This window comes from Furipterus horrens, unplaced genomic scaffold (assembly GCF_987537825.1).
Source record: "Furipterus horrens unplaced genomic scaffold, mFurHor1.1.pri manual_scaffold_7, whole genome shotgun sequence".
In the NCBI taxonomy this organism is placed as follows: domain Eukaryota; kingdom Metazoa; phylum Chordata; class Mammalia; order Chiroptera; family Furipteridae; genus Furipterus; species Furipterus horrens.
In genome coordinates, this window is record NW_028327177.1 from 56,489,104 (window position 1) to 56,510,524 (window position 21,421).

Genomic DNA, 21,421 nt, shown 5'->3' on the forward strand with positions numbered 1-21,421 from the left:
TGTGTGCTTATGTATGCTTTTACAAAAGTGAAAGGAATGACAGAAATGATATAAGGGATGGGAAAAAGGAATTTGAATTATTTTGTTATGATAAGGTACTCATACTATCCATGAAGTGGTCAGTGTTATCAAAACAATTATCTTAATTTGGTTATAACACATTTTCTACTAAAAATCATCATATGTGCATAACTTCTCTGAGTACTAACCATATAATGTATAACACAAAAAATGTTACATTAGGCTATGTAGAAAAAGCATCTGACAAAAATCTAACATACTTTCATGTTAAAAATACTCAACAAACTAGAAAAAGGTGTGAACATTCTTAATCTGATATAGGGCATTTATGGAAAACCTACAACTAACATCCTACTCAGTGGTGAAAGACTGAAAATTTCCCCCTAAGATCAGGAACAAGACAAAGATACCTGCTTTTGCTACTTCCATTCAACAGTGTACTGGAAATTCTACCCAAAGCAATAAGATAAGAAAAATAAGTAAATGACAAATAAATTAGAAAGGAAAAATTAAAAATACCTCTTCATGCCCATTAGAATAGTTATTTAAAAGAAAAGCAAAAATAACAAGTGTTAGTGAAGGTGTGTAGAAATTGTAACCTTCATGCACAGCTGGTGGGAATATAAAATGGTATATCTGCTGTAGAAAATATTCTGGAGTTATTTATTTTAATTAAACATGGGATTACCATGGCCCAGAACTTCAGAGGCTTTAATTAATGAGCAGAACTAGGATATGAGAACCATGTATGATGTGTGTAATATACACATATCAGGGCTGTCATATATTAAAACAAACAGATCGATTATGCATGATCCCAAGAGGAAGCATCAGTTCCAAGGGTCAGAACACCTAAGAAGATTAATTTAGACTCAAGATAAGAGAGAACTTTCTTGGAGTGAGAACTGCACATAACACAAACGGGCTGTGGCAGAGCAGTAAGTCTGCCACCAGAGAAGTTCAAACCTGCTGCAGCTGAGACTAAATCAGAAAATAAATCATTTGCAACCAGTATTTAAAGGTCCATCCAACAAGAGGATTCCATGATTCTGTAACATTTTTATTAAGAGACACTTAAACACCAAAACATGTATTAACCCAAACAAAGCTGCATATGAGTCATACTTTGTGCTTTATTGCACTTCACTTTAGTATACTTCACAGACGTCCTTTTTACAAATTAAAGGAGAGGCCCTTCAACAATGTGAATGTTTTAAAATGGTTAATTTTGTTATGTGAATTTCACCTCAAAAAAGAAAAGGTAATGTGTACACACCAAATTCACATGTTCTAAGAGACATTCAAGGAATCTGTCCCACAGCATACAGTTCTTCCCCAGACACTGGAGACAATCTCTTATGTAAAGTTCTAGGTAGTCTATTCATAAGGAGGCATCTATGTCAATATGAAAATGCGCTCTTTGTGTTGATTTTACTAAATGTGAACTGAGCATAGGCTCTCCAAGCAGAGGATAGAGGTAATTCACAGCTATCTCAGGGACATTAAGTCAGAGAGCCCTGAGGGATGGGCCTTTATTGCTGCATCTTAACTCAGACTGCACTCTCCCCTGATTTCCACTCACCTCCCCAAAACAGACACCAGATACTCTTCTTCAGGAAGCACTTGGAAGAAATTAAAAATTTAAACATGAAGGTAAATTGCCAGATAGTCCACCCTGATGAATAACATTTGCTACCTAATATATAGTAACCATTTGTACAAAGTATATCATTTTAGGGAATCTTGTCTTAAGTCTTTTCTGGAGAGAAGATGATGCATTAATGAGCAGAATAAAAACTAGAATTACTTACATTCAAAAGTTTTAAAGATAAGGTTTATGTCCTTACTGTAATTGTAGTTTTCCACTTTTCTATAGCTCATGGGAAGACAGGCCCTCAAAAACCTTCAGTTTTTGCCTATTCAATGTCTGTGGTTTTCTTGGATAGCAAGTGTTCTATTAAAAGTTATTTGTGTGCAAAGACTTGAGGTACAGAGCTGAGTAAGCCATCTCTAAGTTTTCTAAATCTATTTAAGTGGTAAGACATCCAAGAGATTTTTATGTTTATTTTATTCTTCTTCCCACTTCCAAACATACAATATAGTCTGGTCCTCTCTTTTTGTTTCCTCCTGCAGGAGCTTCTGACACCTGCACTCAGACTCCACAAGAGAGAGGCAGAACAATCACACACTGGCAGGAAATAAAATGGTATGCCAGGATGCACAGCTGAGGAGCTCCTGTAGCAGCTGTGCAATAGAGCTATTGTAGACCTAGAAAACCTCTCACTGCCAGCTTCCCCTGGATGACTCAGTATTTCGTTTTCAAATCATGGGTTCCTTCCTCCTCAGATAATTAAGTTACATTTAATGTTCAATGCTATATTTTCATTCTTTCATCTTCTACCTGTGGTTGCTTAACTTTTTCTTGACCTCTCTTAGTTCTACACTAATTGTAACAAATGCTTTAATATGCTTAAATCATTATCAATTAGATTCGGTTTTTCTTTTTGTTTTTTTTTTAACGTTCTTACTTAAGAGCTGCTCTTACTCTTCCCTTGGCACCTCTCTAAGTGTCCCTACTCTTGCCTCTCTTCCCTGCTTGTTTATATTGATTGTATATTCTTCAGGGACCTCAAGTCCAAGCATCTCATTTTCTATGAGATTGGTGAGGATTAGACATCACCTCTCTCCTAAAGCAGAGTAGTCCTGGCAATTCCTCTTCCACTAGCCTCCTTGTCAGTCTCCTTAGAGAAATGACAGTATGTGTAATACATCTCCATGGACCTGAGAAAAAAAGAATACACAACCTCACACCACCTGCTCAGCTACTCACTTGGCCACTACTTACCCCATTTACACATAATTGTTAAGTGTCATCTATAGTCATGGTCCAATACCAAGATCAGGTGAGTCATACTCCTTAACCTCAGTGTATTCAATGGAAGACATAAAAAAAAAAAAAAAAAAAATGTACAGGCTTGTTTTGAAGGTGCTGACAAGTACCAGTGCAATGTGTAATACCTGGCCATTATTCTCACCCAATAATGAAGTGCCTGTCAAGATGCTCATGTATCTTTTACTCTCTTTTTGTATCTATGTGAATAAAATGTGATGGTTCAGAACATTTACAACATCACTGCCAGGCTAACTGGTCTGGAAAAAACAAGTGTATCCGTTCATGTATCATAGTATCTTTCTCTTGTGAAGGATACTGTTTCAAAGAGTTGTTCTGGATGTTCCCTTTGCTCAAATTTTCTGTGAAGCATGGGGCTGATTTGGCTCAAGCTAATTAGAACTATAGAGCCAAAAAATAAGCACAACAGTGAGCCAGCCAACATTCCCAGCTGGATGTCCCAAGTGCTCTGGGACTAGCAGCAGCTAGAAGACAAGGCAGAACAGGCCAGTTAGGAGGCAAAAACAGAGGAAAGGGGCAGCAAAGTGTAGCAGCATAGCTAGAGCAGGAATGCAAGTCACATCTCACACTTGATCCCATCACCCTGTCTGTGTTTCTCTGGCTATAGAGGTATGTGGTGCTCTGTGCTCGCATTTGGCTGCTCCTGCAGACTTTGCCAGGCTGTGTGTTCTGCGGCCTATGGCTCTTCTCTGTGCTATCACCTCAGAAAACCACATCCCAGAGCTGCAACCTGGCTAATAGGAAAGTTCTAGTGTGACCAAAGTACTGCTCCAGCTTCTTTTAGAAACAAAAGTTTCCAGGGAAAGGAAATCAGGAACAGGCAAAAATTCCATGCCTTTTAGATAGGGCCACCTTGAAATCATTCTTTATTTTGATGGATAACAGATGCTAAAAAATCATCAAGGACAGGTTGAGATGCAAACTTAGAACTATGGATGCATATACCACGTCTGGCTATGAATCTGGAAAATTAGTCTTGCTATTTTCATTTTGTTATGAACATTTTATTTACATAATTGTCTGTACTCACATTAGTAGGCTGTTATCATTCCTTCTGATTTTTTTCTTTCAAGACCATCACTGGTTTCATGTATATGAAGTCTGTCCAGAAAAAGCCTAGCCATTGTTAATATAACAGGAATGACTTAAGTGATGTCAGTGGAAATTGGCAGCCATGGAGAGTGGACTAGGATGTGCATGTGTGAACAATGACTTCACTGTACTAGTCAGTGGGGGCAGCAGACGCTGTTGAGTGAGCATGTGTACTGTGTGGATGTCGTATTCAAAATGACTGAGCAAGTAGAGCAACGAATCTGCAGCAAATTTTGTGTTGTGCATGAACATTCCTCTGCAGGAACTACTGGGATGATTCAGAAGGTCGCAGCAACTGGTGATTGACAGCTTCATCATGACAACATGCCCACTCATACATCACATCTAGTGCAGAGTTTTTGGCAAAACATCAAATCATCCAGGTGACTAAGCCCCACTACAGCTCAGATGTGGCACCATGTGACTTCTGGCTTTTCCCAGAACTAAAATCACCTAAGAAAGGGAGCATATTTCAGACCATCTATGAGATTTAGGAAAATACGATGGGGCAGCTGATGGCGATTGGGAGAACTGTGTGAGGCCCCAAGGTGCCTACTTTGAACAGGACTGACCAATAAAATGATAAAAGCTGAAAAAAAGAGATACGGGATAGAAAAAAGGATCCATTTTATGCCATCTAGAAGGGAGAAATGATACACAAACACAATACAATGCCAACTGTCATAATGCCAAAAAACAAAAACGGAATATGTTTAGGGACATTAACTGAAATATAATTAGGGACATATATAATAGACATAGTATTTGCAGAAGATGCAATAATAAATATTACTACTACTGCTACACATAATCCTTACCTGCAAGGAGTTTACAACCTTACAGCAAGGACTGACACATTTATAACTAACTAACGACAATACATATAGCCATAACAGTTATTTAAAAATAGTGTTAAGAGTGTCTACTTGGTGTCAGGCATTTTATAAATATTATCTCGTTTAATTTGCAAAACAACCATCCTAGGTGTTGTGAAAATGAGGACTGTCTGTCTGTCTCTATATCTATCAATCATCATCGCGAAGAAAATATAGCTTGAAGGTGGAAGAGCTCAGATTCACACCCAAGCTTTTCTGCTTCCAAAATTTCTGTTCGTTTCATTCTACCATACTGAAGAAGAGACTAATTCCACAGGGGAAATCAGGAGAGATTACATAGAGCAAGTGGTATTAAGGCTGGGTAGTGAAGGATGCAAATCCATAGACAGAAAACAGATTAGAAATTGTCAGAGGCTGGGGGAAGGAGTAGTTGGCAGTCAATTGGTATGGGTTTTCTTTATGAGGTCACAAAGATGTTCTAATATTAGATTATGGTTATAACTGTAGAACCCTGTAAATATCATAAAAACTGTTGAATTGTATATTTTAAATGGGTGAATTTTATGGCATGTGAATTACATATCAATAAATTCCTTTAAGGGGGGAGGTAATATGATATATTTCCTCAGCTTCTTTTCAGTCAAGTTCCAATTTCCAGATCTCTCTGAACACTCATTAAAAAAAAAGCAGTAAGTATTAGACCTATGACTCCATAGGCTCTGATACTATTTTACCCTTTACGATAAGTCAGAAAATGAACAGAAGGAACGGCAAGGAATATAAAAGATCTGGGTGTCCAGATTATCAGCGGTAAGACAAGACTGAGAAGAAAATAGGGTCAGAGGACACTGGGAAATCACAAGGGCCACCAACAGCTGTTTTAGAGAGGAAATAAGCAAAAGAGCTGGGCAATTGAGATTAAAGGGCTTATTTACGGCTCATGAACACAGAGCTAATGACGAAAAGGTGATTTGAATTCACTGAGAGAGCAAGGATAAGAAAATTCTGAAAATGGGCTATGCCATCATTTATGAGGGCATATTAAAAAATGATGCCCTGCTTTCATAATATCTTTTGCATCAAAATAAACATATTCAAATCATTGAAAAGGAGTAATTCCAACTTCTTTACAACACGAAGAAACTTCAAAAATAAAGTAGGAATAACAATAATGATCTTATAAAAATGCGGTACTAAGTAGGTCAATCAAAATCATTTCACTCAGACGCTGGTAGTATCTGGTGATACGTACCTAGCAAGTTTAATATGTGAGTCTTTCTCTACTATCCCAACACATGCAAAGGTCACTAATCACATTCACTACTAGTTCATGTTCCTCATTCTTCTTTAATACTGGGCTGTTTTCAACATCAGCAGTCTGGGATGTCTTTAATGCTCTAGACTAGTGGTTCTCAACCTTCCTAATGTCGCGACCCTTTAATACAGTTCCTCATGTTGTGGTGACCCCCAACCATAACTAAAGCATAGTGATTAATCACAAAAACAATATGTAATTATGTATGTGTTTTCCAGTGGTCTTAGGAGACCCCTGTGAAAGGGTCGTTCGACCCCCCCAAAGGGGTCGCAATCCACAGGCTGAGAACTGCTGCTCTAGACAAAGATAAAAATACACCAGTTATATTTACCAGCACCATTCAACACTGGACCCAGCATTAGGGCAGTTTTTTGCAACGTGCTTATTACAGAGGAATTTCTATAACTCCGTCGTTTATTTTTTTATTTTTTATTTTTTTATATATATTTTTTATTTTGGTTTTTCAATTACAGTTGTCCCCTTTTCCCCCAATTTCTCTCCCCCACCCAACCCACCCCCTCTCCCACAATCATATCCCTCCCCATTGTCCATGTCCATGAGTCTTTCATACAGGCTCTTTAATTAAACCCTTCCCTTACTTATCCCCCTTCTCTCCCTCTCCCCTCCCCCCTATTGACGGCTATTCTGCTCTTTGTTCTGTTTAGTTCCTTTGTTTGTGTTGTTCTTTAGTTTCCTGTATTAGGTGATATCATATGGTATTTTTCTTTCTTTGCCTGGCTTATTTCACTAAGCATAATTCTCTCTAGTTCCATCCATGTTGTTGCAAATGGCAGGAGTTCCTTCTTTCTTTCTGCTACATAGTATTCCATTGTGTAAATGTACCACAGTTTTTTGATCCACTCATCTACAGAAGGCAATGGTCACATTTCACACCTGAATTTACATAAATGTTTGTTTCTAAAACAAATGAGCACCAGCTCCTTGTTGATGAATGGGATGAGGTGAGGGCAGTCAATAGCTTAGAAGTAAAAATCAGTATCATTCAAACTTTCCCTTGAACCAGAAAACAAACTCAATACTAATACAGAATGACAACTTGTAATGTGGTGTCTTGTCTGTGCTTAGTTGTCTATTATAACAATGTTCTTTATCAGCATTTCACCATTTTTAAGTATTTGCACTTGCTTTTAAAGAGCTAGTGAGCCATTCTCTATTGAGTGTTTATTATATGGGAAGCATTATGCTAAATTCTTTATATACTTAATCTCATTTAATCCTCATCATGAACCTGTAGTATGGAAAGTATAATAATTATAATTACAATTTCACAAATTAAAAAACATAACTTGCCCCAAATCTTAGTGGTGAAGTCAGCATTTGAATCCACACCAGTCTGATTCTAGACAGTCTGTTCCTTTCTATTAACATACTGCCTCTACCTCAACGTATTCTTAAGAGAAAAATGGTACCTATATTGGAAACAAGACATAAATGCCTTCACTATTGCTTTGCTTAACGCTGGATATTCTCATTCCCCTATGCATCAAAATATTTGCCATCAAACCTGTCCCTCCTGCCTGCCTCCCACTGACTGTTATCTTCCTGTAAGCTAGCTTCTATCCTCACCATTTCCCTGTACCTTTAGGAACTTCTGTTCCTAAAGTTACCCAGGAACGCCTTGGCAATCTACTATACATGTTTTCAGTCCTTAATTTAATTAGGCTTCTTTGCAGCACCATGCTTAGCTGTCTCCTTCCACACTTGGAAAATCCCTCATCCTGAGTGCCCGCCACAACAGACATGAGTTTTCTCTGGTATCACTAGCCCCTCCTCTTCAGTCTCTTCTGTTTGTGTCTACTTTTTCTCTAATGTGACCTTGTCCATTGCCCTGACCTTATATAGTTAATAGTTGTGACAGAACACCTCTGCATGGGGTTGCAGAAAAGTAGGTACCACCTATGAGGAAGAGAGCTGGGGCACCTGCCTTTCACTGCATGCCCTCTTGTGCCTTTGGAGTTTAGTACCATGGACAAATATAATAAATTATTCAAATTAGCAAATAAGTAAGTGTACATACAAATATACACACTGACCAGCTGCAGGCTGAAAACCCCCAAATATTTATCTCCAACTCAAAATCCTTCTCTGAATTGGAGATTTGTATATCCAGCATTTACATCTGACATCTGTTCTTGGATATCCGTCTCATAGGAATCTCAAACTAAACAGCCCCCAACTGAATTCTTAAAGCTCTCCTACAATCCTGTTCTCATTCCAGTGTTTCTCCTCTCAGTAAATGGTCCACCATCCCTCCACATAATGAAGCTGATGATAATTCTTCTTTTTTATTTTTAGTGTTTAAGGAAACAGGTTTTCATTTATAGGATTCCAATCTCAGTGGTGGGGTTAGGGGCTGAGAGCACTCCTGCTCAGAGCCCTCCTCTCCCATAAGACCCAGCTCTTCCCTTGTTCCCCAAAGACTATAAGCCAAAACCATGTCCAGAAGTTCCCCATATCCTTATCTGTTCTTAAGCCAGCTATGCAAACAGATCTCTGTCCTCTCTGAAATGTGCACTTGTGGGTTTCAGAATTGCCATCCTCTCATAGCAGCTCTCTCCTTCAGGATCTGGGGTACACTGTTCTCAGCCTTCATGCAGTGGTTCAGGGAAACATGTGCTGTGTTACACTGGATCATGGTGGAGTCCAGGGAGGCACATGTCTTGAGAGTGACATCTACATACATCCTTTAGAAAAGTAGAAGTCTGCAGTTCAGCATTCCTGGTCACTGTTCAGCTGCAAGCATCTCCCATGAATCCATACTTGGTTAGGCAGGTCCCTGCACAGCTCCAACAGTTCTGCCATAGTCTTCTTACTCCAGACCTTGTAGATGACTCCCATCTACACCCTTTCAGCCTGCATGGCTTCTATTTACTGAGGATAATTCTTAATGTTTCCTTCTACCCCAACACACACACACATCTAGGACATGAGCCCTTTTCTGTATTTCCCAGTGGTATGACATGACTAAGGAGCCTGGGGAGCCTTTTCCTGGGTCTCCCTGTTTCCTTTGGGACCCTGCTCCATGTTCCCCCTCTTTCAAAACCATATTCTATTCAACAGCTTAAGCTGCCTTTCAAACAGGTAAATCTTACTCTGGGTCAGTGGGCAACCAGAGCAAGCACTATAGTTCTTGCAGGGCTGTGGCCGGCCCACCTCTCTGGCCTTTCCTGCTGTCCTGTGCATCCTGGCCACATTGTCTTCTCCCTTTTGTCTGGGAGAGCTTTCAGCATTATTGTCTTCTGCGTGCAATTCTCTTTCATCTTTGACCTAACATCCACTTACATTTCAAGTGTTATTTTAAATAATAATGCCTTAGAACATCCATCCTTGAAAACTCTAAATTAAATTCTGTCCATTTTTCACTGGTCTCTCTCATAGTGTGCTACTTTTTCTTACCAGAGCACTTATTGCAACTTATAATCGTAATTGTATTTGTTTTTAATTGTTTTGCGTGGGACTCCATGAGTGGCAAGGATAATGTCTAGTTTTGTTAACTACTGCTGACCCAGAAACTGGTCCAGGACAATGGTAGATGTTTGTTCGTAGTGAAAAGAAGGAAGAAATATAAGAGAAGAGACTAAAAGAAGAGTCAAAATGTTTAAAAAGAGACTAAAACATCAAGGTATAGAAGAAAGAAAATGTGCTTCCTGAGTTCAGCTCAATGAATTTCTATTAAACTATAATTCAAGATAAATATTAAACTATTAAACGGAAGGTTCAGTTCTTTTAACTTTTTGTTCAAATATATGAATATTGAGCAAGTTCTTTGTCCTCACAAAAGATGAACTTTCTCATTATAAATATTTCTGTAGTGACAGGCAAGAAAGATTATGCATCTCTAAGGGGTAAAATTAAATTATTTGTCTCTAAGTTAAATATCTCAAGGAGAAAGGAAATGAATGTTTCAGAAAGGGAGGATGAAAGGCAGTGTTTAGTGGCAATCCCCATGGACCAGGAGCAAAGTAATATGGTCTAGATTAGCGATTTTTATTCGATGTGCTGCAAGAGGCACACTGGTGTGCCACAAGAATTTTTAAAATGTGCAATATCCGCTATTTAGTAAGGGGCACTGAACTCTTTCCCCTAAGACTGTCTAAGATAAAAAACGACAACAGTGAACACAACAATAGCCCTCTGGTATGAATGAACCAAAATTATACCTACTTTTTTGTCAGACTGATAAAAAATATATTTTTTGGTGTATGCAGATTTTGGTAATTAGTTTATGTGGCCACGAGATGAAAAAGGTTAAAAATCAGTGGTCTAGATTCTGCTCTGCGATGAGGTAGGGACTCACTAGGAAATTTGCATACTTTTTCTTTGTCTCAGTTTCCTCCACTATAAATTACCCCCAAGACCAATGTTCCTTTGTTGCTAAAAAAGCCTATGAATTTATTTCATATTCATTCAACATGCAGTGGCTCTAGAAAAAGGTGTTTTGGGGCTCTTAATCAACCACCTAGCTTAATGGTTATGGAGTATCTTCCAAATTAGTTTTCTTTTACCTTTGATTTAAATAACTTAAGTTAGTTTTGGTTATTCTGACTTACAACACCCTGAGAAACCTGGTAGAAAAGTTTTCTTTAATAGCTTGAGTTAAAAGAAGTGACGTACAACAATGGACAGGAGACTCTTTAACATATTATATTTCTGAAATCTAAAGTATATTTTTTATGATGTTTCACAGCTCATAGGACATAAGCCTATAATTGAATTTATCTGACCTGGTTCAGGACTAGCTGGCTTCAAATGAATTTCCTTTAATTTCAAAATTGGCAAAATTGTACTGTCTGTCATCAGAAGATAAGCTTTTACTGATTTTTTCTTACAGAAAAGTGATATTGCTAGAGCACTGGGAACAGGTTGAGATTGACACCTACAATAAAGGTACTAAATGAAGTTACGTATAAAACTCATCATAGTATGTCATCAGGAATCACGTGACCTGGTTAGAGCAGGGAAGGAAATTAGTGTGGCGAAAAGAGTATATCATAACAGAGAGTTGTTTTGCTTTTCACAGACCTTAATTTCTTCTGACATGGTAATTTCTGACATTTTGTAGAAAACACATAGTGATCAATGTTGTGTTTAAGTTCACTGATAGTTTCAAAGGTCGTTGGGGTAAAGCAGATTATGACAACAGAGCAGACATAGAGCTATCTTCAGTTGTAAGAGGTTACTGTGAAATTTCCCTTCTGTGTCTGCTGAACTCATGCCTCTGGACAAGACTAACTCAAATGTATTACACAGGGGGTTACCCAAATTTATTTACGATAAAGAAGTTATGAATAGAAATTGCAAGCAGAAAAGAAAAATCTTCCAAGGTATATACTAAGTCTTCTAATAATGTTTTCTCTCATATACATATTATATGTGTATGTATAAAAAAAGTCTACATTAGAAAACATATTGCTAAATAATTCTCCAAGGCACATAATTTAATAATAGGTTTCTCTTTATATACACATTAGCAAAGAATGACTAGAGAGTTAAGCATAATTTCCGTTCTATATTAATTTGATTTGTAAACTGGAAAGGTTAATCATTATTATAACAAATGAAGCCAGAAAATATTACTGATCAATCATATAATAGGACTTTTTGTATCCAAAGGACATCTCTGAAGCCTTGTCTTCAAACCCAAGGTGAAATATTATGACCCTCTGTCCAAAAGTTCATTTTCCTATGCAGTCCAATTAATTCTCCCCATTTCTGGGCACTTCCACTTCTGCTGTCCCAGGATGATTTGACCCTTGACTCAGCCTTAATCTAAACAGCTTGGTTCTAACTCAATTTTTCCCATTTTTGGCATCAATACTCCCTAAAACCTTGTCATTTTTGGATTCTATGTCTCATTATGTTTTTCTTTTTGTCCATCTATATAAATATCAGCAAATAAGAACCTCTCTGAGGCTCAGTTTCCTCATCTGTAAAAGGGACACTAGACTCAGCATTATAAACTTCTGTGTGTACTGTAGGAAACATACCAGGCACAATGCATTTCATTAGAACTGAATAAATGTTTTCGTGTTTTTGAGGTTTATGCCTGGCCTTCTTTCAACCTACCACAAGCACAGTCCCAGTGTGTGTTCTAAGGTACAAATCCAAAGCATTCATAATGTGGACCCCTCTGACAGCATCTCACCAGACGTTAGCTTCCAACTTGTTCAACAAGTAAAACAAGTACCACTGAAGAAGCTGGAGGCACGACCTTAGAGGAGCATGTTGTTTGTGACTAATCATAAGTAAGCAACCTTACTGTCAGTTTTCTCTTGCCTTCTCATTATTGTGACTCAGTTCCTGCTATCCCCATCTCCTCAGAGTATGTGGTCTGTGTGCTGGTCTGGGAAAGCTTTACCAAGATCCTTACTGCCTAGTTTACTCAGTATTATCTTCTCTAAAACCTAACACTGGACATATACCATTAAAAGCAAAGCAAAAACAAAAAACAAAAAACTCGCATCTAATATATAAGTGTCCCAGGTAATTCTATTTAGACTTACCACAGATTGAAGTCAAAGAATTCAAGACTGGTTTACAGTACAAGCCTTAGTAAAACCTTAAAAGTCCTATAATGGAGTTCACACACATACATATTTCAAACAAAACAAAAATAAAATTATTCTATAATCCAAAAGAAATATTCTCTAATTCCACACCTAAAGGAGACTTTTTGAAATTCATAGTACTTTCAGATCAAGTGTGATCCACTTGAAGAGGATTCATAATTAACAGAAAAGTGTTTCCTGTTGCTCCTTCTGAATAGCATCAGAAGGCACCATTACAGTAGAATAATTAGAGATCCATGATGGCAGCAGTTTAGTTTGAACTACACTAACCATCTCCTAGGACCAAACTGTTATTACAACTAAATTATATAACAATCACCTTAATAACCAACTGAAGACTAGCTGAAGAGAAGTATTATAACCAAGGATTTACAGAAAAAGCCACATCAAGACAGATAGGAAGGGTGGAGATGCAAAAAGCTCTGGCCCAGCTCCTACAGACAGTGAATAAGGTACTAGAGGGACATCTCAGCTGATGAGATGAGGGGGTCTAAATCCCAAGCCAGGCTCCCCAGCCCAGAGCCCAGAGCTAGGAAGGGAGGCCCACGTAACACCTGGCTATGAAGAGCAGTGGGGTTTCATTGGCCAGGGGGACATGGAGTACACTAGAGACACAGGCACACGCTTGATAAGGCAACACAAAATTTTGTTCATAGCTGCTCACCCCGGGCTCCAGTAGAGGGAGGGTGGAGCAGACTAGAGTTGCGTGAGGAGAGTCTGGAGTTTTTGGCTCTGTGGAGAAAGCTAAAGGGACACATGCCAGGATCCCTGTGCTAAGTCATTCTCTGATACCACAGACATTCTCTTCCTTGGGTGGAGCACTGCCCTCCTTGTGGCATTAGCCTAGGGGAATGCAATAGCCCCACCCTCTGGATTTCCTCTCACCCCACCCTGTGGAGATTATGCCCTGCTGAGGAGTATAGGCACAGGCTCTTTCAATGACTGAGCCTAACAGGCAGCTGGCAGGTGGAGGCAGGCGGAGGCAGGCAGAGGCAAATCTCGTTGGGGTGCCTTGGGAATTTTGTGGACCTCTCCCTCGGCCAGGTGCTGGTAGAAGCTGGCCTTGGTGCACAGCTTGGCCCTTCTTGTATGCACCCAGGGCCAGCAGAGGCAGCTACAAACTAGGGACCACTTGTAGCTTCAGAAAGGTTGCTGAGGGCCAGTCACGGGCAGTGTCTTACATTGGTCTGCAGCAGAGTCCCTTCTAAGAGGCACAGAACCAACCCACCTAGTGTCAGCTTCAGACAACATCAGCGTAGGATCTAATAAGCTTCACAGGTAGCATATCAAAATGGAGATCTTGGCAGGCAGCAAACTCTGCTGAGGCAAATTCTGCTTCATATGGTTAGCACCTGCACAGCAGCTCGAAGACCATGGTTAGGGCTGAGCCTCAGAGTCAGCCAGCCTAAGGCTCTATGCCATGAACGGACAGGTCAATAGCAATCAAGACTTAATTATAACAGGAGAGCCCACATAACCCACACAAGGGACATTTCTGGAGGACCCAGATCAGGGGATCAAGGAGATTGCATGACTAGACCCCACAGGAAACATACTGCATATAGCCACCTAAAGAGACGGGGAGTCATAGCATATCTGATACATAAAAACAAACACAAAGAGGCAGCCAAAATGGGGAGACAAAGAAAAATGCCCAAAATAAAGAACAGGGGATATCTCCAGTAAAATAGCTAAATGAACTAAATGGAGACAAACAAATTATCAGACGCACAGTTCAAAGTAATGGTCCTAACGGTGCTCGATATCATGAAAAAGGACAAAGAAACCATAAAAAAGAACCAATCAGAAGTGAAGAATACAATATCTGAACTAAAGAACACTGGAAGGAATAAACAGTAGGTTGGATGAAGCGGAAGATCAAATCAGCAATTTGGAAACCAAAAAACAAAACAAAACAAAACAAAAAAACACCCAGAGTAGTGAAAAAAAAAAAAAAAAAAAAAAAAAAAAAAAGAAAGAAAAAAAGAAAAAAAAGAAAAGGAATTAAAAAAATGATAATTTAAGAAAACTTGGGGACAAATGGAAACTTAACAACATCCACATCCTAGAGGTACTAGAAGGAGGAGAGAGAGAGCAAGGGATTGAGAACCTCTTTAAAGAAATAATGACTGAAAAATTCCCTAACCTGGTGAAGGAAAAAACACACACACACACACACACAAGTTGAGGAAGTGCACGGAGTCCTAAACAAGATGGACCCAAAGAGGCCTACATTAAGACACATCATAATTAAAATGGCAAAATTTAAAGACAAAAAGAAATTCTTAAAGTCGCAAGAGAAAGACAGTTACCTACAAGGTAGCTCCCTTAAGACTGTCAGATAATTTCTCAACAAAAATATTTCAGGCCAGAAGGGACTGGTATAAAACATTCAAAGTGATGAAAAGCAAAGACCTATAACCAAGACTACTTTACTGAGAAAAATTATCATTTAAAATTGAAGAAATAAAGAGACTCCCAGACAAGAAAAGACTAAAGAAGTTTGTTACCAACAAACCACTATTACAAAAATGTTAAAGGGTCCACTTAAAGAAGAAGAAAACCAGAGAAACATAGTTTAAAGAATAAAATGGCAATAAATATGCACCTATCAATAATCACTTTAATATAAATGGCTTAAATGCTCCAATCAAAAGAAAGGGTAGCTGAATGGATAAGCAAACAAGACCCATATATATGCTGTTGACAAGAGACTCAACTCAGAAGATACACACAGACTAAAAGTAAAGAGATGTAAAGAGATAATGAAAATGGAAAGGAAAAAAAAGCTGGAGTAACAATATTTACATCAGATAAAATAGACTTTAAAACAAAGGCTGTAGTAAGAAACAAACAAGGACTCTACATAATGATAAAGAAAGCAATCCAGCAACAGGATATAACTCTTGTAAACATTCATGTACCCAACATAGTAGTACCTAAATATTTTATAAAGCAAATTTTCATGGACATAAAAGGAGAGATCAAGAGTAATACAGTGATAGTAGGGGATTTTAACACTCCATTGACATCAATGAATAGATCTTCCAGACAGAAAATCAACAAAGAAATGGCGGCCCTAAATGACACATTAGAATAGATGGATTTAACTGATATCTTCAGAGCATTTCACTCCAAAGCAGTGGAATATACATTCCTTTCTAGTGCACATGGAACATTTTCTAGGATAGACCACAAAACAAGTCTCAATAAATTTAAGAAGACTGAAGTCATATTAAGCATCTTTTCTGACCATGATGGTATGAAATTAGAAATCAATCACCAGAAAAAAACTGAAAAACACAAATACATGGAGGCTAAATAACATGTTAGTAAACAATGAATAGGTTAACAATGAGATCAAGGAAGAAATCAAAGGATATCTTGAAACAAATGAAAATAAGAACACAATAACCTAAAATCTATGGGACAAATGAAAGTAGTCCTAAGAGAGAAATTCATAGCATTACAGACTTATCTCAATAAACTAGAAAAATCTCAAATAAATAGTCTAACTTTACACTTAAAGGAACTTGAAAAAGAACAACAAAGCCCAAAGTAAGTAGAATGAGGGAAATAAAGAACAGAGCAGAAACAAAGAAAATAGAATCTAAATAAACATCTAAAAAAAGAAAAATCAATAAAACCAAGAGCTAGCTCTTTGAAAAGATAAACAAGATGGACAGACATTTAACCAGACTCATGAAGAAAAAATGAGAGGACCCAAATAAATAAAATCAGAAATGAAAGAGGAGAAACAATAACTGACACCAAAGAAATAGCAAGGACTGCAAGAAAATACTATGAACAACTATATGTCAACAAATTGGACAATCTGGATGAAATGGTTAAATTCCTAGAAATTATTGTAATTCTACAACCAGATAAAGACACTACAGAAAAGGAAAACTACAGACCCGTAGGCCTGATGAACATAGATACAAAAATCCTCAACAAAATAATAGCAAACTGGATCTAGCAGTACATTAAAAAGATCATATATCACAATCAAGTGGGATTTATTCTGGGGATGCAAGGTTGGTAAAATATCTGCAAATCAATAAACATGATACAGCACATAAACAAAATGAAGGATAAAAATCACATGATCATATCAATAGAGGAAGAAAAAGCATTTGGTAAAATGTAGAACTATTATAAAAACTCTCATCAAAGTAGTAACAGAGGAACATATGTCAACATAATAAAGGCCATATATGATAAACCCACAGCCAACGTCATACTCAATGGGCATAAACTTACAAGCATTTCCTTTATGATCAGGAACAAGACAGAAATGTCCATTTTCACTAATCTTATTCAACATGGTACTGGAAGTCCTAGCTGCAGCAATCCAACCAAAGAAGAAATAAAAAGCATCTGAATTGGAAAGGAAGAAGTAAAACGGTCATTATTTTCAGATGACATAAACTGTATATAGAGAACCCTAAATATTCCAGCAAAAAGCGACTTGAACTGATAAATGAATTGTGTAATGTAGCAGAATATAAAGTAAATATCCAGAAATCAGTTCTATTTTTATACACCAATAATGAACTATCAGAAAGGGAAACTAAGAAAACAGTCCCATTCATAATGGCTTAAAAAGAATAAAATACAGCCCTGGCCAGTGTGGCTCAGTTAGTTGCAGTGTCATCCCATAAATAAAAGGTTACAGGTTTGATTCACAATCAGGTCTCAGGTTTGTGCGACCTCCAGTATGGATGCAGTCCAGGCACTGATCTTCAGTCCAGGTGTGTACCTGAGGCAACCAATTGATGTTTCTCTTTTGCATGGATGTTTCTCTCTCTCCCTTCCTCTCTCTTTGAAAGCAATGAAAAAAATATCTTTGGGTGGGGATAAAAAATTTTTAAAAAATATCTAGGATTAAATTTAACCAAGGAGGCAAAAGACCTGTACTCTGAAAATTATAACACACTGAAGAAAGAAACTGAAGAAGATACAAGTAAGTGTAAACATGTACCTCATTTTCATGGATAGGAGGAATTAACATCATTAAAATGTCCATTCTACCCAAAGCAATCTATGGATTCAATGCTATTCCTATCAAGACACCAATGGTGTATTCCAGAGAACTAAAATATTCCAAAAATTTATATGGAAACACAAAAGATCAGAATAGCAACAGTGATCTTGTGAAAGAAGAACAAAGGAGTCATGTCACCTGATATTAAACTACTACAAAGCTATCATAATCAAAACAGCACGGCAATGACATAAAAACAGACAATAGATCAATGGAACAAATAGGGAGCTAGAAATAAACCCGTGCCTTTCTAGTCAAATAATATCTGACAAAGCAGGCAAGATGATACAGTGGGGTAAAGATAGTCTATTCAATAAATGGTGTTGGGAAAATTAAACAAGTATGTGCAAAAAATGAAACCAGACTGCCTTCTTACACTATACATAGAAATAAACTTCAAGTGTACTAAAGACTTAAATGTTATACTCAAAACAATAAATATCCTAGAAGAAAAAATAGGCAGTAAAATCTTGGATCTTTCTGATATATCTTAGGCAAGGGACACAAAAGAAAAAAAAAATAAATGAATGGAGGGACTACATCAGATTAAACAGTTTTTGCGTAGCAAAGGAAACCATCAACAAAGTGAAAAGCCAGCCCACTGAATGGGAGAAGATATTTGTCAATACATCTGATAAGGGGTTAATGTCCAAAATTTATAAAGAACACCAAAACAACAAACAATTCCATTTAAAAAATAAGCAAAGGCCCCGAACAAACACTTCTTCAAAGAGGACATACAGATGGCCAATCGGCACATGAAAAGATGCTCAGTATCAGAGAGATGCAAATTAAAACCACACTGAGATTTCATCTCATACCTGTCAGAATGGCTATCATCAATAAGTCAACAAACAAGTGGTGGCAAGGATGTGGAGAAAGGGGAACCCTCTTGCACTACTGGTGGAAATTTAGATTGATGCATCTATTGTGGAAAGCAGTATGGAGCTACATCTAGGAATGAAGAACCTGAAACACTAATTTAAAAGAATACATGTATCCCGAGGTTCACTGCAGCATTAATTACAATAGCCAATATTTGCAAGCAGCTCAAGTATCCATCAGCAGATAAGTGGATAGAAAAGCTGTGGTACATTTACACAATGGAATACTACTCAGCTATAAAAAAGGAAATCTTACCCTTTGCAACAGCATGGATGGATCTGGAGAACATTATGGTAAGTGAAATAAGCCAGTCAGAGAGAAACAAGTAAGATATGAATCTACTGTTATGTAGAATCTAAGGAACAAAATGAACTAACAAGCAAAATAGTGACAGACTGTTAAATAGAGAGCAGGCTGGCAGTTGTCAGGGAAGGGTGCTAGTAGGGGATATCGAGGGATTGAGAAAAAAAAGAAAGAAAAACGAAAACTCAAAAATAACACAAGAATATAGCTATTAAAATGATTTTTAAAAATAGAATAATTATTAATTATTATTTCTACAATATGTTTTCTTATTAAGAGTAGATAAACTGGCATCTATACTTGCAATTTCTATTCTGTTGTTAAACCATATCACTGCTCTGAGTGCAACTTAACATTGAAAGAGACAACCTTAAATGGTTATACCAAGGCTCTGACATAAATAAACCCTCCAGTCAACAATGTGTCTATAGCTATTTTAAAAAATGTAAAACCTAAATCTGAGTAGAAAAGAGGGCATTGTTCTCTCTCAGTTCACATGAGCAAAGTACTTCAAATCATGTGTTTGGCCCTTGTTCATGTATGTATTCATCTAGCTGCACTGTCCAACAAGTTAGCCACTAGCCACATGGAGCTACTTAAAATAACTTAAAATTAAATAAAATTTAATATTTAGTCCCTCAGTCTCACTAGCTATAGTTCAAGTGCTCAGTAACCATATGCAGTTAGTGGCTACTTCATTGGATAGTGCGGATATACAACATTTACATCACTTAAGAAAGTTCTATTAGGTAGTGCTGATAAAGGTAAAAACAACACTCTCTGAAAGGCTAACTTAACAGATTTACTAACTGCCATTTACTTAGGTTTTTAAGAAATGTAAAACTTGACAGATAATACAGTGAGTGGGCTTTTTGGTATGATAATCACGTCTTGGCTTTTCTACAACAATACCAGTATTTCTTATATTTGTATTACTTGCAGAAACATGAACCACTGAAGGTAAAAGCAAATGTAATGAATTAAATTATTTTAGTAGGGCTTTTGACATAAATAGACAGAATCCTTTGTCACACCATGGTCCCAAATTTTGATGCAAGAAGCAAACAAACAAAAACAACTGATGTGTATGGTGAACGTAGTCAAGAAGTTGCTCCTCAAAGAGCCTCTCCTTTCTCTATGTAATTCTAGGTATCCCATGCCTGTGTTTTGTCACTCACCGAACTTTAGGTGGGTCTGAGATGGGGGGAGCAGTTGAGCCACCTCCCTGTTGACACCTGCAGGGTAGAGAGTAAACTCTCTGCACCACCACTGGGACTCTAACTCCTGACCATGTGGCGGCTCCTTGGCTTTCTACCGTATCCAGGAGAGAATCTCTCAGGGGAGTGTGAGGTGAAAAGTGCTGTTTTGCTTCCTCATGCTTGTGGGTCCAGTCTGTCCTGATGGTGGTGAGACTACTTCTCATAACCTGGCCAAGACACACAAAGGATCAATTTCAGTCTGATTCATGTAAGCACACTACATATAAATAATGACATTCTTAGGTAATCCTCTGATGTAAATGCAGAACACTAAAGGAAAAATAAATATAAAACACAAATCTGTAAATATATTAAAAAAACAACAAATCAAGAACTTCCATGTCTGCCAGGTGACTAGTACTGCCAAGAAGGGCATGGTGAGCAAGAATAACACAGAAATGACAGAGCGTTTCTTATCAGTGGAAACACAGACCATATTGGGACTTTGAACATGTAGAAAGTCCTGTTACTAAAATATATCACGGTAATTTAGAACGTTTTTCTTTTGTGAGGTAACAATCCCAACAGGATAAACTTAAAAACAAAATGAGAGAACGGTAGTCCACTGGGTAGGTACTTTACGTGCTCATGTAGCATCCCAACAATCATTGATAATACTATTAAATATCATAATATGAATACTTTTGACATTTCAGGTACTTTTCTTTACATATTGTCCTTAACTTAACAAATATATTTAACTTTACAACAAACCAAGGAGGTAGATTCTATCATTATCACCATTTTACAGATAAAGATATTGAGACAGAGAAATTAAATATCTTGCCCAAGGTCACCTAAAAGAAAGTGGCTGAGACAAGACTAAACAAGAACACCTGTTTCCAAAGTCCATACTCTTAACCACTATGCTATCCTGTGGCTTCATCATCACTGTTGAAGAAAAAACACCTCATGAATTTGAAGCAGTAATATACTTCCAGCATTTTAAAAAATCTGGTACAATTAAATTGGTTAGAAATCCCTCCTTTTCATATAATTCCCTCCAGATACTCTTTTGATAGTTAAAGAGAGATCCTGCTTGACTACACATACACAAAACAGGATGAAAGCATGTCTGCTTTTCTGTCTTTCTTATGTTCCCTCATGTTGTCTTGTCAGGTTCAGCATTCCATTCAGTGCTGATCCAGGTAACTCGGCAACC

The 21,421-nt window shown here is 37.5% G+C and overlaps 1 protein-coding gene across 3 annotated transcripts in view; it reads right to left on the minus strand.

The window, feature by feature from the left end:
• SPIDR (scaffold protein involved in DNA repair) overlaps positions 1 to 21,421 on the minus strand; it is a 396,715-nt gene that overhangs the window by 114,324 nt on the left and 260,970 nt on the right. For all 3 annotated transcript variants that reach the window (XM_090283719.1, XM_090283718.1, XM_090283717.1), the window contains exon 7: positions 20,179 to 20,426. In XM_090283719.1, coding sequence (XP_090139845.1) covers positions 20,179 to 20,426 — 248 coding nt within the window. The remainder of the gene's footprint in view (positions 1 to 20,178; positions 20,427 to 21,421) is intronic.